Below are 19,594 nucleotides of genomic sequence, written 5' to 3'. Positions count from 1 at the left end.
GTTTGTTGGAATGGAATCCGCTTGAAAGAGAAGTGGATGAGAATAATTTAGGTTCGCCAATCCGCAGGCCCCAGTGGGGGTTCTCCCGCTTTCCCAGGCTCCTTCCTGCCCCCAGTCAGCTGGCCAGTGGGGGGGGGGCAGCTCCGCCCCCACAGCTACCATGTCCCTTTCTCCTTGTGCCTTTCCCCAAATGGAGGAGAGAGATCTCCACAAATGTTTGCTTTATGTTTTATGGTAACAGCTCCACGTAACGTCAGGAGAAAGAGGCTGAGGAAGAACTAACAAGCGAAACTGTGAGGAGTCCTTTTAAAAGCGGTTTCTTATTCTCTCCCTACCATCATGAGTGGAACACTAAGAAATTAAAGACTTCACCCACGTCTTTATTAAGTCCTATTTGAAGAGGCCATCGTTTTCTAAGACTGTCGAGAGACTTTGTGGGAAAATTTCAAGAATATCCAGTGTTCCTTAGTTCTGTCTTTGTTTAATTTTCACTAAAAACGCATATGTACACACTTTGCATAAAAGTTTCATTGTTTCCGGTGGTTATCTTACACAGTTTCCTCTGGAGAAAATGGCTGCTTGGAAGGGTGGCACCATGCTGAGGCCCGTCCCCTTCCCAAACCCTGCTCTCTCCCGGATCTACTCCCAAAATTTCCAAGTATTTTTCAACACAGACTTGGGAAGTCTGTATGTGGATATCACATAGGCTATTTAAGGACAGGATATGACACAAACCCTTTAACATTTCTCTTTTCATGTGTGAATTCACATTCCTCCCTTCCGAGAAAGAGCTAAGAGGGGCATTCCTGGTTTTCCTCTCCTGCCTTTTGTCACCACAACAAACCTGTAGGAAGGTTAGGCTAAGGCAGGAATCCCAAATGTGGCGCCTGCTCTTCTGGTACCTGCCAAGGGCATTAGAAAGTGGGCGGGAGCTAGTGGAGCTTACGTTTTAAGTGCAACAGCAATTCCTGATTTATTTTAAAGACCTTCAAAAAGCCCTCTGGAGGTGCAATGGAGCAAAGATGGCAGCTCAAAGGGGATGACAAAAGGCAGGGGGGGTTTGTAGCAGGACCTCCTTTGCATATTAGGCCACATACCCCTGATGGAGCCAATCCTCCTGGAGCTTACAAAGCCCTGTAGTAAGAGCCCTGTAAGCTCTTGGAAGATCGGCTACATCAGGTGGTGTAGCCTAATATGCAAAGGAGTTCTTGCTACAGAAAAAGCCCCGACAAAAGGAAAATGATGCCAATGTGGGTGGGACCTTTACAAATATGTGCCTTCCTATCCAGGCGGCTTGCGGACACTTGGCTGACGTTCTTTCTTGAGAAACTGTACCAAACACGGCTTGAAATAGAGCAGGGGTCCTCAGCCTTTTAATATCTGTGGGTACCTTTGGAATTCTAATGAAGAGTGCTGGTGCAACAACAAAATGGCTGCCATAGGAAGCAGAGCCAGTGACAAAATGGCTGCTGCAGGAGGAGGGGTAATTTCAAAATACGCTCGAAAGAAGAATGAGAGCAAATAAAAACACTGTGGTGGAATCCGCAGCTGAAACATTATTTTATTTTGCACAACCAATCAGATCTCCAGAGGCCAATCAGAAGCCACATGGCTCCAGTCACTTTCTGAAATAACACTGTGGGCGGCGTTGGTGGCATCATGGCACCCACGGGGCACAATGTTGCAGTCTCCTGAGATACAACATACGAGGGATGGGGGAACCTGGGAAGCAGACAATTAGAGGACAACATTCTATGGAATGGATGTTCCCTCACCCCCAAAAGAAAATTAAGGCAGGAGGAAAACTCTGTGGCCGATTTCGCACTCACCTTATGCCACTCTCACGTCCGTCTTCTCAGCACGGTGTCCTCCCAATTTCCCACTATTTGCGCCGGGGCTACAGCAAACGTTGCAGTTTTCGCGCAGCAAAAGGAAACTGGTTTTTAGCGGTTTCCATTTGCTGCGCAAAACCCACAATGTTTGCTGCAACCCCAGCGCAAATAGTGGGAAATTGGGAGGACGCCATGCTGAGAAGACGGACGTGAGAGCGGCATAAGGGTGAGCGTGAAATCGATGTGTGGGCCTTTGTAAAGGGAGGTTTCCCCACAGTTTGGGGGCAGAAATGCAGCTGGTTCCCCCCCCCATGCTTCCTCGTTTGCCATTGGTTATCTTTCAGTGTTTTTCTCCTCAGTTCTCCACAATTTCTGAAGCCACTTTTGATCAGATTTAAGAAAGCGACAAGAAAAGACATCAAACGGAAATGCAAGCAGCATAACGGAAAAACACAGGCATTCAGCACCCAAACCACACAATAACTTCATGTCAAAAAGTCTCACGTGGTGGTAAAGTCTGGAGGTGGCAGTAAGTTGAAATGGAGGGCTATACCACTTCACACTATAGGGGAAGGACATCACTTCTGAATGTTCACTCATCGCAGGGGAGGAGAGATTCCTTATATAGAAAAGCAGCACATCAAGCAGAAAGTGCGGCCTGAAGTGGTACAAAGTAGGTCAAGTGCACCTTTAAGACCAACAAAGTTTTATTCAGAACGTATCTGAAGTGGTACAGTCCACTTTTCCACCTCCAGACTCTACCAATTCATTCTGCAATAATCTGTGCAGACAAGGCTTTATACCTTTTTTTAAAAAGTCTTTTCCAGAGCAGAATTGCAAGGGGAACAGGCATCAGCTCTCGACTCACTTTCAGGGAGGTCAAATCCATAGGAAAAACGCCCCCCAAAAATAAAAACACAGACACAGAGGCCCACTATGTGCCAGCACAGGTCTCCATAAAACCCAGAATTACAATATTAATCCTGATTCAATACTAGTACAACAGTCAACAGGGTGATCCAGGGAGCAGCCTTCTCAAGATGGCCGCTTGGTCCCCGAAGGTTCCTTCCTCTTCACACTCTCCCTCCTGAGGGCACTTCAGCGTCGGCAACTCAACTGACGTGGCTCCCCAGGAAATGGCCGCAAAGGCACCCACCCGCCAACCAGGCACAGTGTTTCAAGTCGCAACAGAGTCCAATGGCCAGAAGCCCCTTTAGCCACCTAGCCACGAAGGGTGAGAGAAGATAATGTTCCTCTTCTTGGCCCAGCGAGAGAAGACGGCTTTCTCTGTGATGAAGCGGTGCCCCCCGCGTGGAGCTCTTTCATGGGCCAGGTACATCCTGCATTCATCCAGCTTGCCCTTCTCAAAGTAGTGGTAAGGCACAGGAGGCTGGCTCTTGTCTCTGCCATAAAGAGTAAAAAGAAAGGGCAGGTTTGGAAACCCATTTGGCAGGGATTTAAACTTCTTTTAAAAATTGGAAAATTAGTCCATGCATGACTCGGGTGAAATTATTCACTAAAAGCACGTATTCTCTAGAATATTTCAAACCAACCTTTTTTCCAGTGCTACCAGAGATACTCCAAATAGGTTTAGGCAGGGGTCATTTTGTAGAAAAATAGGTGGTGGAGCTCATCCAGGGATTGTTATGCAGCTGCACCTACTATTCAATGGACAAGGAGGTGGAACTCTCAGGAGGAAGAGGTGGAACTCTCAGAAAGGTTCAGGAGCCATGCTCCTGTGAGCTCCCACTGAATCCGAGGCCTGGATTTAGGGCATGTTTAGTTTGTACTGAGTAAAACAAGATAAAAAAAATGTATTTTGTGTCTGTGTGAGAGACTGGATATATCTGCTTCCAAGGGACAGGCATCTAAGCACGGGTTAACTATTGTTTTGAAACTGGCCAGCTGGACTGGCGTTCCCCAGAGAAAATGACAAATGCATTATATGATATAAGTGGCATTAACAGAAATGAAAGATATAAAAGGAAAAAAACAAGAATGAAAACGTTTTCCACTCTCGCATGATCACTGTTGCTGACTGCTTAAAGGTCATGTGAACATTCTTTTCCCTTTAAAGGAGCCCAAAGCGATTTACAACATCCTTGTAAAATAATCAAAATATCCTTCTTGTCTCCTCTATTTTATCTTTTACAACAACCATCTTGTGAAATAAGGTTAGGGTGAGAGCCAGTTTGGGGTAGTGGCTAAGAATAGTGAACTATAACCTGTTAAGAGTTAAGAGTGGTGGACTCTAACTCCTCCACATGCAGCTGCTGGGTGACCTTGGGCCAGTTACAGTTCTCTCAGAGCTCTCTCAGCCCCACCTACCTCACAAGGTGTCTGTTGTGGGGTGAGGAAGGGAAGGAGATTGTAACCCGCTCTGAGAATCTGAGTGAAACAGCAGGATATAAATTCAACTACTCGTTTTCTTCTTAATAGTAAAGAGTCCAGTAGCACCTTTTAGACTAACAAATTTTATTGTAGCATTTCTGGCTCTCCACAGCCCAGCCCTGCTTTTAAAAAAACCAAATGAACACTTGGGTTACTTAACGAACCACCTCATGACCATACCTGCAGTAGGTTTCGTTGACCATGCCGAAGACAAAGATCTGCTCACACATCTCCATCGCTAAGACCATGGTGAACCAGCCGGTGCTCAAATAGGAGCCAGACTTCATCCTGCAATTTGAGAGACATGGGGCTACTGGAGGGTGGAATCGGCCCCTGTCACTAACGCGACAAGACTCCCCACCTCCACCCCCTGCAGATTCTACTTGATGGTAACACTTCAGACCAGAATTCATACATTTCAATGCTGCGCTATGAATTTTGAAGCTGCTCCACGAAAAAGACTCCCTGCACGGAGAGAAACACCACGTGAGGGAGAAGTCTTTCTTCCAGACACAGTGCCACGCCACGTCTTGTGCTCTCCACTGTTCAGAACCTACACCACAACAGCCTAAGTGTCTGAATGAACAGGCAAACTGTGGTTTCAAACAGCACAGCTGCTTTCATTTCCTGCCTAGTCAGCATTTCAGTCTGCAAACGCAGCAGCCTCCACAGGCAAAGCAACAGCTGTGAGCATTATTTCAGGCACCAGAGTGTGTAAATGCTCAGCTGCTAGCTTTCAGCGTGCGAGGGGAGCGAGGTAAACAGCGCCGGATTAAACCCTGTGGAGGCCCCTAGGCAGTCAAAATCTTGGGGGCCCCCTTGAAAATTACGTCAGAGTCTGGGCGCCCTCCCCGCCACCCATGGCCCCCACTGCAGCCTGCAGGCACCTTCTTAAAAGCCCCTTTCACTAAGCTGCAGAGAGAGACAAACTTGGCAACAATGCCGGCAGCAGCCACACCAGGCAAGTTGGGCAAAGAGCAGTTCACTAGCATCAGCTTTATCACTCAGTTCTGCTGCCCGTCTCAAGCTGGTCATACAATACTGAAAGCCTGCACCTGCAGTCAGAAGGGATACCACCTGGACGTGGATGACCACCTCAGCTAGGTCAGAGGCTGCCCCCACAGGGCGGTTCTGCTCCAGCCGGGAGCCTGAACTGGACTGAGCTGTTTGTGGGGGGAGTGGCTAGACGAGACAGGTCTCCGCTCCATTGCCTTGCGTGTTTTCTTCTGTTTTGCTGAGAACCTTCCTAAACACAACACAACATGATCTTGGTATGGACCTTTGTATGCTGTGTGGAAAGGAAGGTGTGCATTGACAGAGGTCCCATCCATATTACCGCCATTTTCCTTGCCTCATACACCCAATGCCATTCTTCTCCCCTTCTGGGCCAATGAAGGATTTTTTTAAAAAAAATGGCTGCCAAGGGTGGGCTGGGACAAGGAAGGTGCGGGAAAAGCTATGGTGTGGGTGTTCCAATGCCGCTGCAAATGCCTCTGCATTTTTAGTGGTGGCAGAAGAACCATGAACGTTACGGCCATGGGGATGCAGCCACAATCTGCCTAAATGCATACTGACCCTAGTCATTTAGAACAAAACCATCTTCTGTTTCCAGCTGCGAAGAGAAAGACAGCAAAAGACGACCAAAGAACTCAGATGAAAAAGAACCAAGTCCACTAACTCCTGCAAAACACCAAAGAGCAGTTTCACCACATCCCTCTAGCTGTGGGCGTCCCGCTAACCAGCTCTCACCTGTCTTTCCCTGTCTCGACCTGGAAGAGATCATCGCAGTGGGTCATCATCCTCTCAGTCAGCGTGTAGAGGTGCAAGCTGGGATACATCTCCTTCACCTTCAGGAGTGTCCTATAAACCATGCCCACCTTCTCCCGGTTCATCAGCTTTGTGGGGCCCCAAATGATGTAGATGGTGTCCCGGGCCTGTCTGAAGAAGTAAGACTGGTTCCTCAGCAGTAAGGGAACACTGGTATGGGAAACCATCCGAATGGTGCTCCGGGCACCTACGTCATCCTCATAGCCTTGTGTGGGAGCCTGGTTCATACGCAGGACACATTCTTTGTCGTCAATTTCCTTCCCCGAATGTGAACCCAACATCTGCCCAGAGCTGGATACCACAGCACACTGACGACAAGGGGTTCGGACCAATGGCTAAAGGAAGAAGAGACGTGAGGTTAGAAGAAGCTGCAGCACATTGGAGGGCTATGGCAAGACTAAGGCCAAGACTATTCCCTCAAGTATTTCCTTGCCCCCCTTCTAAGGCCATACACAAAATGGCGGAAGCATAACTCAAATATTTTTGTGTTCTGTCAACAGCACACTATCCCCTCAAGTGTTTCTTTGCTCCACACTTTTAAGGCCATACACAAAATGGAGGAAGCATGCCTCTCAAACATTTTTGTGCTCTCTCAACAGCAGACTGTCCCTTCAAGTGCTTTCTTGCCCCTCACTTTTAAAGGCCATACACAAAATGACGGAAGCATACCTCAAGTATTTTTATATTCTCTCAACAGCACACTATCCCCTCAAGTGTTTCCTTGCCCCCACTTTTAAGGCCACACACAATGGTGGAAACATGCCTCATACATTTTTGTGCTCTCTCAACAGCACACTAAAGTGTTTCCTTGCCCCCACTTTTAAGGCCATACACAAAATGGTGGAAACTTGCCTCATACATTTTTTGTGCTCTCTCAACAGCACCCACGCTGGGGCCATCTAGTGGGTGTACCAAAACAAGCCACTCACAGCACATTAACAGTTGATGCATTCCGCTCTCCCTGATGAAGTAAAATTCAGTTGATCTCCAGAGGCTCTGGAAGCTGAATTCCAGCAGGGATGGACCCAGAACAAACTGCTTTTGGAAAGGAATTCAACAGCCAATTCTGAGAGAGGACAAGGCACTTTGCCCTCACTCTAACTTGCCTTCACAACATGATGACATAGCCAAATCTGCCTGGCTACAATGGCACTGTAGGGCTCACTCATGATCCCCAACTGGCTGGAATCACACAGCAACATTTTAAAAAATGGCCTCAAAGCAGCTGCCAACTGGGCAGTGAGTGGCCTATGAAAATATACAGAAGAGGCTTCAGAGGGTATTCTGGGCCTGTGGAAACATCATTTTTGCACCCCGGACTAAACCAGATCCAATCAGTAATTCTGATTCTTTTTTATTTGTACCTGAGCACTCCATTGGAGCTCTGAGCATTGCAGACTGGGCCTAAGTAGATCCAGCGGCACATGAAATATTGTACATCTTGATGAGCTGTCCATGTTGCATCTCAAGAATATTTGTGAACATTTCAGTGTAAAGCTTGTTCTGTGTATGATCAGTTTTATGTATATGTTTGTTAAATTGCCCCGTGGTGCAGAGTGTTAAAGCTGCAGTACTGCAGTCCTAAGCTCTGCTCATGACCTGAGTTTGATCCTCGGCGGAAGTTGGGTTTTCAGGTAGCCAGCTTGAGGTTGACTCAGCCTTCCATCCTTCCGAGGTCGGTAAAATGAGTACCCAGTTTGCTGGGGGGAAAGTGCAGATGACTGGGGAAGGCAATGGCAAACCACCCCGTAAAAAGTCTGCCATGAAAACGTTGTGAAAGCAACGTCACCCCAGAGTCAGAAACGACTGGTGCTTGCACAGGGGACCTTTTTCCTTGTTAAATTTATGGAGTGCTCAGTTTGAATTATACCACCAAGGAAGGCTTTTAGCTGAAACACGTTGGGTATTGCTTCTTGTATATGGATATAATTTGTGCCTTTTAACTTGTATTTATATGATTGGATATTTGTCTCTACATTAGGATTATGCACTCATATGCAGAACCATAAAACTATGGTTTTTAAATGATATTTTAACAGTTTTGAATGTATATAATTAAATTATATATGATATTTTGTGCAATTGCACTAGGTGTATAGCTATATTTCAGTTTCTTTTACTTTGTCTCAACTTTTTTGTTACCTTTCTCATGTAGGGCTGTGTTTTTCTCCTCTTTTCTGATTGCACTGAATGAAAGAATATGAATGAGCATGGCTTTTTTCGTAACAGGAACTCCTTTGCATATAAGGCCACACACCCCTATGCAGCCAATCCTCCAAGAGCTTACAGGGCTCTTCTTACAGAGCTTACTGTAAGCTCTTGGAGGATTGGCTACATCAGGGGTGTGTGGCCTAATATGCAAAGGAGTTCCTGCTACAAAAGAAAGCCGTGACTGAGGGGATGGGGTACTGGCTTTCAATAGAGAAGCCATGGGTTCAGACCCCAGATTTTCTGTGATGCTCACTGGATAAGTAAACTTTGCAACCCACCTTCTCTTAGCCTTACTGTCCATCTGTTAACTGGGAAAGCAAATGAGCTGTGTTTGTTCTCACTGGAGTGGAGGAAGTGTGGATCCTGGCAAGGACATAGAGGGCCCTGCCTACTGAAGTCAGTGGTGTAGAATAAGAGCTAAAAGGCTGAGTTATGAATCTGGCTGTTTTCCTGTTGGGAGTCTTGCCTCTTCCACACTCACATCAGGTGGCCTCAGGGAAAACACACACTTATTTAGCTCTTCTACTGTCTGTAAAATGGAGATAATACTGGCCTACTTTACAAAGAAGTTGTAACAATAACAGAAAGATAATGTTAGGGCAAGCCCCTGAGCACTCAAAAGTGCTATATGAATGCCAAATGATGGCTTTTTAAATAGCAGGAGCTCCTTTGCACATTAAGCTACACCCCCCTGATGCAGCCAGTCCTCCAAGAGCTTACAGGGCTCTTCTTACAGGGCCTACTGTAAGCTCTTGGAGGATTGGCTACATTGGGGGCCTAATATGCGAAGGAGTTCCTGCTACAAAAAAAGCCCTGCGCAAGTAATAAAACTTTACTCAAATAGTACTTTGCTAACTCTCCTACAGCAACGAGCATCTTCCCTCCCAAGAATGACTGGGACATTTTGAACTAAAGGGAAGAAAGCTTAGGCCAAACAATGTCCGTCCCCCACTCCCTGAAATTCACCCCATACAGCATCTGGGTTCCTGCTCTGGCTAAACTACAGTGCCTCTTTATTTTATTTTACCATGTTTATGTCCTCACAAGGGTCACCAAGGCAGCCAAGAAATTTAAAAATAGGTACTAAAACCACACCTTAAAACCATTAAAGCCAACCCAAAAGAATGCAAGAACATAAGAGAGGCGATGTTGGATCAGGCCAATGGCCCATCCAGTCCAACACTGTGTCACACAGCAGCCAAAACTGAGGCCATCAGGAGGCCCACCAGCCAAAACTCCAGAAGCCCTCGCACTGTTGCCCCTCCAAGCACCAAGAATACAGAGCATCCCTGCCCCAGACAGAGAGTTTCATCAGTATGCTGTGGCTAATAGCCATCGATGAACCTCTGCTCCATATTCATTTATTCTAGCTGATTTATATTCTGCCCTTACCGCAAGCGGGCTCAGGGTGGATCACAACGTATAAAGTGTCACAGCTAATAAAAACATATATGTTAAAACAGTTAAAACAAAAATTAAAATGTTTATGTCTTATGGCTGTTAAATTGTTTTATGGTTTTTATCCTATTTATTATATGTTATACCCATACATATGCATGAATATGTAAGCAGCCCTGAGCCCGCTTTGGCGGGAAGGGCGGGATATAAATGGAACTAAATAAATGAATAAAACAGCTGTCAGCCAGAAATACACAGAGTCAGCGACTGGAGCCACTGAGTACAGAACTTCTAAGAACTAGGCCCACACAGAAAGAGCTGTGGTAGGGAGGTCAACTTAAATGGACGCTGTAGCCTCAGCCAAACGCCTGGCGGAACAGCTCCATTTTTCAGGCCCTATGGAATGGTAAAAGCTCTGGCAGGGCCCTGATTTCAAGGGGAAGTATGATCCACCCGGCCAGAGACAGGGTGGAAAATGCCCCGGCCCTGTTCAAAGCTAATCAGATGTCTTTTGGGCTGGGGACAACCAATAGATGCTGGTTGGCTCAGCGTAAAAGCTCTTCAGGGCACATATGGGGAGAGGTGGTCCCCTCAGGTATGTTGGTCCCAGGCTGCACAAGGCTTTGAAGGTTAACACCAACACTTGGAAATGGACCCGGTACTCTATAGGTAGCCAGTGTAGTTGCCGAAGCACCAGCCAAATCCAAGCCCATACAAGTGATGCACTCAGCAGATGTGCCGCAGCAGTCAGGTCAGCAGTCAGGTTAGAACTAATAAAAGGAAGTACTTCTTCACCCAAAGGGTGATTAACACATGGAACTCATGGTGGCAGCTACAAGCATAGACAGCTTCAAGAGGGAATTGGATAAGCATATGGAGCAGAGGTCCATCAGTGGCTATTATCCACAGCATATTGTTGGAACTCTCTGTCTGGGGAAGTGATGCTCTGTATTCTTGGTGCTTGCAGGGGGCACAGTGGAAGGGCTTCTAGTGTCCTGGCCCCACTGGTGGACCTCCTGATAGCACTTGGTTTTTTTGGCCACCATGTGACACAGTGTTGGACTGGATGGGCCATTGGCCTGATCCAACATAGCTTCTCTTATGTTCTTATTCTGTACCAGTTGGAGTTTCCGGATCAGTCCCAAGGGCAAGCCCACGTAGAGTGAGTTACAAACAGACCTGGCAACAGTGGTGACCTGGATATGTTTATCCAATACCCTCTTGAAGCGGCATCATTAAAACAACGGGAACTTCACTGTGTCCCCAGCAATTCACCATGCTGCCCCAGCCCTTCCTATTCTTTTGACACCCCCAAGACCAGCAACAAGACCAGATCTCACCCTGCCATTTTGCTGTTCCAAGTGGCAAACAAGTACCCCAGCACCCCAACACCAGAGGCTACCCTAATGAGGAAGGATTAGGCCTACGTCAAGTTAAAAGTGGAATCGGGAGCAAGGAAAGGTGAGATGCAGTTTAGGGCAGCAAATCTGGAACTCATATTGTCCAAAAATATGCCCATTCTGAACTCTAAGCCCACCCTCTTATGTTCGGGACGAGAATCTCTCGCAATGATACTGTGTATGGCAGGGGGATGCAACTCCAATTTAATCTTCCTTTTTCCTTTCTTTTCTTACTTTTACAAATGCTGTGAGGCCCCAATCCTGCTGGGGACCACAGTGTGTGTAGGGAATGAAGGAATCCTGCCCCCTCACGCTGTTTTCAAGAGGCAAAAGGGAAAAGGAGGAGACTGCAGATTTATACCTCGCTCTTCTCTCTGAATCAGAGTCTTGGAGCAGCTTACAATCCCCTTTACCTTCCTCCCCACAACAGACACCCTGTGAGGCTGAGAGAGCTCTCACAGAGAAGCTGCCCTTTCAAGGACAACCCAGGCCATTCCAGCAGCTGCAAGCGGAGGAGTGGGGAATCAAACCCGGTTCTCCCAGATAAGAGCCCGCACACTTAACCACTACACCAAACTGGAGTGCTTTTTGCTTTTGAAAACTGCCGGGTTCAATTGGACATCAGCCTTAACTTGGCAACAGTCCCTGCTGGCTTCAAGGAGCATTGCCCACCTTGCCATCAGGAACGCTGATGTAGCCCTCAAACCGGATGGCTCCAGACACCGATGGCAAACGTCTGTCTTGCTCTTCGGAACGCTGGCAGCTCAGCCAACACAGTGGCACACAGAAGCGAGGGCAGAGCAAGAAATAGAGGCAGGAGCAAGTGCACAGCACAATCAGCGTTAAGAACAGTCGAAGCTGCAAGAGAAGGTGAGGCGTTCCTGTTATCAGCAGCTGTAGACACACCTGGGACTGAATTACCTTCCCAGTACAGCTAAAAAAATTAGAAAAGGCCTGCCCTGCTGTTATGGAGCGCTCAGAGAAATGTTGTCATATTTTAAATGTGCAAGTGAAGGTACATCCATTCCTGACCCACCCCAAGGGTAAAAATATGTTGATTCCTTTATCCCATCCCTCTGGAGATTTGCCAAATTTAGAAGCTGAGTATCTTCTGGAGACGGTGCAGGATATTTTTATCCAAGTTGGCTTTTTGGCAGCCAGCCCCTCTCATGCCAACAGACACCATTTCCGGCAGACACACAGACTTTGTCTTTGGCGAGTCCCTCCAAGAAAAGAAAAGCTATACAATCAAAGGCCACAAACACGGCGGGAGCCCCTCACGTCTCTGACACGAGGCTCGGGCTACTGGAATCAATGCGTTAGTCTCTCGTTTTCTCTTCAGTACCAAACATCTGTTTGGTCTAATAGCGGACAACAGTGGAGACACCGCAAGATATTTTTATCTGTGGGCTTTCCGGCAGCCGGTCCCCCTCAAGCCACCTGACACCATTTCCGGCAGACACACAGATTTCTTCGGCGAGTCCCTCAAGGAAAGGAAAAGCTACATAACTGAAGGCCACAAACATGGCGGGAGCCCCTCACATCTCTTGACACAAAACTCAGGCTACTGGAATCAATGTGTTAATCTTTCATTTTCCCTTCAGTGCCAAACATCTGTTTGGTCTAATAGTGGACAACTAGGTTCATCAGTAGCTGACGACCATCTCTGCTCTGAAAACCTGCAATCCTAATTCACAAAGCCGAGTTTGTTCGTTTAGGGTGGGGTGGGAGCTTTAAGCAGATGGAAGCTTCTAAGAGGCTTGAGATGTAGTAATTGTCTTAGAGCTTGTTAGAGGCAACTACCGCAACAAATTAGCAAAGCGGCTTAAAGGCAAGGAGCTGCAGTTTACCTAGGGGAAGTGTAATGTACTGAAGTCGGAGAAGTTCAGATGGCAACATGCTTTATTAGCGACTGCATTACAAAGACAACATGGCAGGGCCGGGTCCCCTGTTATATACATTTCCTGGAACAACCTTCTTCCTGGTCAGGTCCAATCCTGGCCAGTTAAACTTCCCGCCATTGATCGTCATAGGCGGGCCGCATTCGTCCCTTCCAGGCACCGCCCACAGGTGTGCTGTGCTGTACTTTCCGGGACGGACGCCAGACACAACAGGAAGGCTAATAGTCCAGCCGTCGTAACAACAGCCAGGCAAACTGTTCAGCTGGAGGGAACAGCAGCTGCCGCGTCGTGAGCAGCTCAAGAGTAAAAATGCATCTGGATCTCCTGAAGCTATCTAAGATCTGTGTTGTGTTTTGTATCCAGAAAGGAAACGCAGCTGAGTCTCTGCCTGTCTTCTGGCATCGAACGCTTTGAAGGCAACGTCGGACAAGCACTGCACTGCAAGAGCTGCGGTGAAACGCGCTCTCTGTTGTGGGGTTGCGGATGGTATGAGACCAGAATTGGAGAGACCTCGGATCAAGTTCTCCCCCTGCCGTGAGGATCCCTGGGAGGAGGAGGAGAAGACTGCAGATTTATACCCCGCCCTTCTCTCTGAATCAGAGGCTCAGAGCAGCTTACAATCTCCTATATCTTCCTCCCCAACAACAGACACCCTGTGAGGTGGGTGGGGCTGAGGGCTCTCACAGATATTGCCCTTTCAAGGACAGCTCTGCGAGAGCTATGGCTGACTCAAGGCCATTCCAGCAGCTGCAAGTGGAAGAGCGGGGAATCAAACCCAGTTCTCCCAGATAAGAGTCCGCGCACTTAACCATTACACCAAACTGGCTCTCTCTCAGTCTGTCACGCTCTCTCTCCGTCTCACCTACCTCACAGGGTTGTTGTTGCAAGGATGAAATGGAGGCGGGGAAAAGCACGTAAACCACATCTACTCTCTTAGAGAAGGAATGGGGATAAAAATATTCTACTCTGTTATGACAGAGGAATGTGGCCAGACTGCATAGAATATTTCTATCCTCCTCTTCTGGTACAGTTAGCTTTCCCTTTCCCTTAGGGCCATAGCCAGGATTTTAAATTTGGTGGGGCCACAGGCAGGATTTTTTCATTTAGGGGGGGCCAGGCTCTTAGGGTCAACTCTCAAAATATCCTGCGAATGCCCCCCCCAAAAAACCCAAATGCCTCATTATCCCTTTTATTATCAGAAAATTATGCACGAGCTTTCATCATCCCCTGCATTTTTATCAGGCTGGATGGTAAGCAGTGTTCCCTCTAAGCTGAGTTAGCGTGAGCTAGCTCACAGATTTTTAGCCTCCAGCTCACACATTTTTGTCTTAGCTCAGGAAGGAGGACCCCAGAGCACACTAATTCATGCAGTAGCTCACAACTTGAATGCCAGTAGCTCACAAAGCAGAATTTTTGCTCACAGGACACTGCAGCTTAGAGGCAACGCTGATGGTAAGGGGGGGGGGAGAAAGGGGTTAAGGCCTCTTGAACAGAGCAGCGGCAAGCAATGGTGGACTGACTGATGGGGCCAGAAAGGTTACGCAGGGGGTTGATTGGTGGGGCCTGGACCCCTGGGGTCCCATTGTAGCTCCAGGCCTGTTTTCCTTCCAAGGAGCTGATGGGCACGAACACAGCTTATTGCCGTTTGCTCCTTTCCCACCTCCTCTTCCATATGCAGCACGGCCTGCGATGCCTTCAAACTCCAATCGAAGACTTCACAAACGAGGAAACTTTGTGCCAAGACATAAGGGGAGAAAAGAGGGAGAGTGCAAAAACAAGCCACGTTGGAGCCAGTCACACACAAACAGAGGCATGTCGTGATATTCAAAAGCTGCCATTATGTCTGACTTGTAAGCGTGCAATCTAGTATTGCATTACACAGCTTTGCACCCTAGAATCAAAGCACACCCTACAATTTGTGATGCCTAGTGTCTGGGTTTCTGTCGTTTGACTTTGGCTGAGACAGCCAGGCGTCAGGCGTGAGAGAAATGACAGCAAGGCAAGGCAGGGCACTGATTTGGATTGGAACCACAGCATGGGAGCCTTCAGCCTTTTCTCCCCCTGCACTGTTTTGCCAACCAAAAAAGGCCCCAGGGAACATCAGCTGAACTGCTGGGCAGCTGGACGCAGCGGCGGAATTCTAGCAGGAGCTCCTTTGCATATTAGGACACACGCCCCTGATGTAGCCAATCCTCCAAGAGCTTACCAAAAAAAGAGCCTCGTAAACTCTTGGAGGATTGGCTACATCAAGGGGATGTGGCCTAATATGCAAAGGAGCTCCTGCTAGAATTCCACCCCTGGCTGGACATATACCGATATGTTCTGCATCAATACAAGTGAGTTCACCTTTTCCAAAAGGAAGTTCCAAGACCAGAAGTCCCGCGGGGCTACCTTTTTCACATTCTGAACAACATCCCATTCGTAACACACCCAACACCTAACCCTAACCCAACGAAGCTCACAAGGAGAGAAAAAGTTGAGAGAGAATCGAGCAGCTCTTCCCCCGGGCAGGGGTTTTGCTCCTCTCTAAAAGGCTGCTTCTCCAGATACTTACAAACACCCACATCCTTTTAAGGTCTCGTCAGTCATATATTTTGCCTTGGGCCGGGAGGAGTTCTCAGTACCCTGCAAAAACAAGACACACAAACGGATGGTTCAGACTCGCTCTCAAAGGTGTGTCGCCGCAGCAGCAAGGCTGATAACGGGCCCCGCCACTCCCTTTGGAAGGACTTTGGTCCGAAGCTATCAAGAGACAGTTCCAGCCCTGAGGGCTTGCCCTCTGCACTTTCTGATGTCACACAGAAAACGAAGAGATTGGATTTATCATCCCACCCATACCATCTGCTTACCGTCTCCTTCCCCAGAAACGATAACTCTTACCCAGAGGCTGCACATGGAGGAGCAGGGAATCAAACTCGGTTCTCCGGCTTAGAGTCTGGCACTTTTAACCACTACACCAAACCAGACGGGAAGAGTAAACAACAGCATGCGGGCCCTCCCTCCTGTCATGCCAGCTCATCAACACTGTACCTTCACATGGAAAAAGCAGTTACTCATCTGTTTCTCACCGGTTATTCATCTCTTTCTGGGCATGATTCAAAGTGCCGGTTCTTCCCTTTAAGGGCCGAGATGACTTGAGGCCTGGGTACCCAAAGAACCATCTCAACCTATACTGTGCAGCCTGCCAGTTCTAAGATCTGCTTCTCAAGCTTCTGGCTTTCGAAGCCTTGATCTCTTCAGAGGTGAGGGAAGGGGAAACGAGGGACAGGGGATTTTCAGTGGTGGCACCTTGCCTGTGGAAGATCCTACCCTTGAAGCTCACTTGCTGCCTACTTTACTGCTTATTAAATGCCAAGCTAAAACCATGTATTTTACTTTCTAGGTGCTTGAGGGCCAACAGTGGGAGGACTTCTGGAGTCTGGCCCTGCTGGTTGACCTCCTGATGGCCTCTGGGTTTGAGCCACTGTGTGACACAGAGTGTTGGACTGGATGGGGTGTTGGCCTCACCCAACATGACTCCTCTTATGTTCTTATGTACTGAGGCTTTCAGTTAGGGGATTTACTAGCATTTTTAAAGGGCTGTCTCTGCTTTTTAACTGCAAGCCACTTTGAGTAGGGTGCTGAAGAGGGGACACAGAAGTATCCCAAATAAAATAAGTATCCTTTACCTTATTTGTACCCCACTTTCCCCTTCGACGGGGCCCCAAAGTGGCTTACACCTCTTGCATTTTATCCTCGCAACGACCCTGTAAGGTAGCAGTAGAAAAGGGGAAGAGACCAGTAGCACCATAAAGACTAATTAAATTTGTGGCAGGGGATGAACTGTGATTCATGAAAGCTTCTAAAAGGTAAAGGTAGTCCCCCTGTGCAAGCACCAGTCGTTTCCGACCCTTGGGCGACGTTGCTTTCACAACGTTTTCACGGCAGACTTTTTACGGGGCGGTTTGCCATTGCCTTCCCCAGTCCTCTACACTTTCCCCCCAGCAAGCTGGGTACTCATTTTACAGACCTCGGAAGGATGGAAGGCAGAGTCAACCTCGAGTCAGCTACCTGAACCCAGCTTCCGCCAGGATCGAACTCAGGTCATGAGCAGAGCTTAAAACTGCAGTACTGCAGCTTTACCACTCTGCGCCACGGGGCTCTCTTTTCTGCTGCTACAGACAGATTAACATGGCTAGCCATCCAGCGTCGGCCCTAGACTGCCTAGAACCCTAGCGCTGCCCTTGCACTGGTAACGTCACCAAGTCACATGGGGGTACCCAATTTGGCACCCCCAAAAGGCCAGTGCCCGAGGCAATTGCCTAGTTTGCCTATTGGCAGGGCTGGCCCTGTACGCATCTTGATCTAAGTGTAAGATAAGTTCAGCCGAGAGTGTGTGACTGATTCAAGGTCACCCGGCAAATTTCCATGGAAGAGGTGGGATTTGAACCTGGGTCTCCCAGATCCTAGGCCAGAGGTTGCCCATCTGTGGCTCAGGGGCTACATGTGGCTCTTTCACACAATGTGAGAGCCAGTTTGGTGTAGTGGTTAAGTACGGGGACTCTTGTCTGGGAGAACCGGGTTTGATTCCCCACTCCTCCACTTGCAGCTGCTGGAATGGCCTTGGGTCAGCCATAGCTCTCGCAGGAGTTTTGAAGAAGAAGGGCTTTGAAGAAGAAGAAGATGATGATGATGATGATGATGATGATGATGATGATGATGATGATATTGGATTTATACCCCGCCCTGTACTCTAAATTTCAGAGCGGTCCCAATCTCCTTTACCTTCCCCCCACCCACAACAGACACCCTGTGAGGTAGGTGGGGCTGAGAGGGCAGCTGCTGTGAAAGCCCTCCACCTACCTCACAGGGTGTCTGTTGTGGGTAAAGGAGATTGTGATCGCTCTGAGATTCAGAGGATAAGGCAGGGCATAAATCCAGTATCATCTTCTTCTTCAAAGCCCCCATCGCCCTGTTGGCCAGTTTGGAGAAGGCATTTGTCTCTTTAAATCACTTCTCCAAGCCAAGCCAGCTGGCAGCTTGGAGAACACCCTCTCCCCTCCCTCCCTCCCTCCTTCCCTCCCTCATTTATTTGCCTGCCTGCCTGCCTTCTGGCTCTTAAACCTCTTAACATTCATGTCTTGCAGCTCTCAAACATTTGACATTTATTCTATGTGGCTCTTACATTAAGCAAGTTTGGCCACCCCTGTCTTAGGTCAACACTCTAACCACTACACCTCTCTTTGTGTACATACATTCCCTCCCAGTGATCCGGAACATTCCAGAAACAGCATTCTTGATCATGGGTGAGCCCAGATATGCACACATTTCATGTAGACAGCATGGAGACAAGGGAAGGAGGTCATGCCCTTCTGATTGCTGCTCTTTCCGCATCCTGAGTGACTATATGGAGGGGGTCATGAGCTCCACCACACAAAAAGGGTCACCACTGATATCAGCATACCTAACATCCCTTTGCACCCCACTTTCCCCCCTCAACGGGAAAGAGTACCCCTCCCGGACTCTAATCTGGAAGAATTGGGTTTGATTCCCCACTCCTCCACATGCAATTGCTGGTATGACCTTGGGTCAGTCGTCACTCTGTCAGAGCTGTTCTCTCAAGAGCAGTTCTCTCAGAGCTCTCTCAGCCCCACCTGCCTCACAAACAGGGTGTCTGTTGTGGGGAAGGGAAGGGAAAGTTACTCTGAGTGAAGGGTGGGTTATAAATCCAGTTCTCTTCTCTTCTTCATATATTTATTTTATGTACCTTTTCTTTGTACAGCCTCACAATCACCAGATTGCAAAACAAAATTTCATACATTCCAGTGGGTAGACGCGTTGGTCTGAAGCAGCAGACCAAAGTTTGAGCCGAGCGGCATCTTGAAGACCAACAAAGTTTCATTCTGGGGATATGCTTCCGCATGCACGCTGTTAAGCAAACTGCTCTCCAAATAGGATTTTGGGGGATTCAGAGTGGAGGGCAATCTGCCTTTTTAGCGAGATCAGAAAACCTGTTTATACGGAAGGCGTCTGCTTTGCAACTTACCCAATAATGGGGCAATGTAATATAATATAAAAAGGATCTGTTATGAAATAAAGATAAACATACAAGAGTATAAAATCCCGCAACGTACACACAGTCCTATTGAAAATAAGATAGAAATAGACAGGGGTACATAAAAAGATTGACGAACAGGGTGGTAATTACCTATCGTAGTTTTCAAGGAAGGCTCCAGTGGTGACAAAAGGGGATGGGGGATGGACCCTCAACTGATCAGGAATCGGGGGTGCATCTAACACTGGGGTATGGGGTACTGTCAGATGCACACGTGTGGGGAGTTGGGTCAGAGGTTATAAGGACTACCTAGAGCCCTCAGGGGGTAGGAGGTGCAGGGGCGGATGACAGATGGTCAGCTGGTACATGACCTCAGAGAAAGGGGAGGCTACGCAATGACCATAAGGGCTGGACTTGTGCGGTAGCCAATGGCCAGTTTATTAGGGGCACCTGATTGGATACCCATACCTGGCCAATGAGCAGACCTGGCCCTGGTTAGCTGATTGGACTTGCAGGTAACAATGGGCAAAAAGGGGGAGGCTCCAGGGTGACCATTACTGCAAAGAATGGGTGAGGGTATTGGGGTGGAAGTGATTAACA

The 19,594-nt window shown here is 48.0% G+C and overlaps 1 protein-coding gene across 1 annotated transcript; it reads right to left on the bottom strand.

Moving 5' to 3' along the window:
• Positions 1 to 1,541: 1,541 nt before the first annotated feature.
• Positions 1,542 to 15,594, bottom strand: ST6GALNAC4 (ST6 N-acetylgalactosaminide alpha-2,6-sialyltransferase 4). The gene is made up of 5 exons (XM_060251400.1): positions 15,515 to 15,594; positions 11,732 to 11,917; positions 5,973 to 6,385; positions 4,404 to 4,511; positions 1,542 to 3,235 (listed from the first exon to the last, which is right to left on the bottom strand). Exons 1-5 carry the CDS (start codon positions 15,524 to 15,526, stop codon positions 3,046 to 3,048), a joined length of 909 nt encoding a protein of 302 aa, XP_060107383.1. The 5' UTR covers positions 15,527 to 15,594; the 3' UTR covers positions 1,542 to 3,045.
• Between the last annotated feature and the right edge of the window lie 4,000 nt (positions 15,595 to 19,594).

Source organism: Heteronotia binoei, chromosome 12 (genome assembly GCF_032191835.1).
Source record: "Heteronotia binoei isolate CCM8104 ecotype False Entrance Well chromosome 12, APGP_CSIRO_Hbin_v1, whole genome shotgun sequence".
NCBI lineage: Eukaryota > Metazoa > Chordata > Lepidosauria > Squamata > Gekkonidae > Heteronotia > Heteronotia binoei.
The sequence above is the reverse complement of the archived record's forward strand: the minus strand, read 5'-3'. Positions and strand labels throughout refer to the sequence as shown.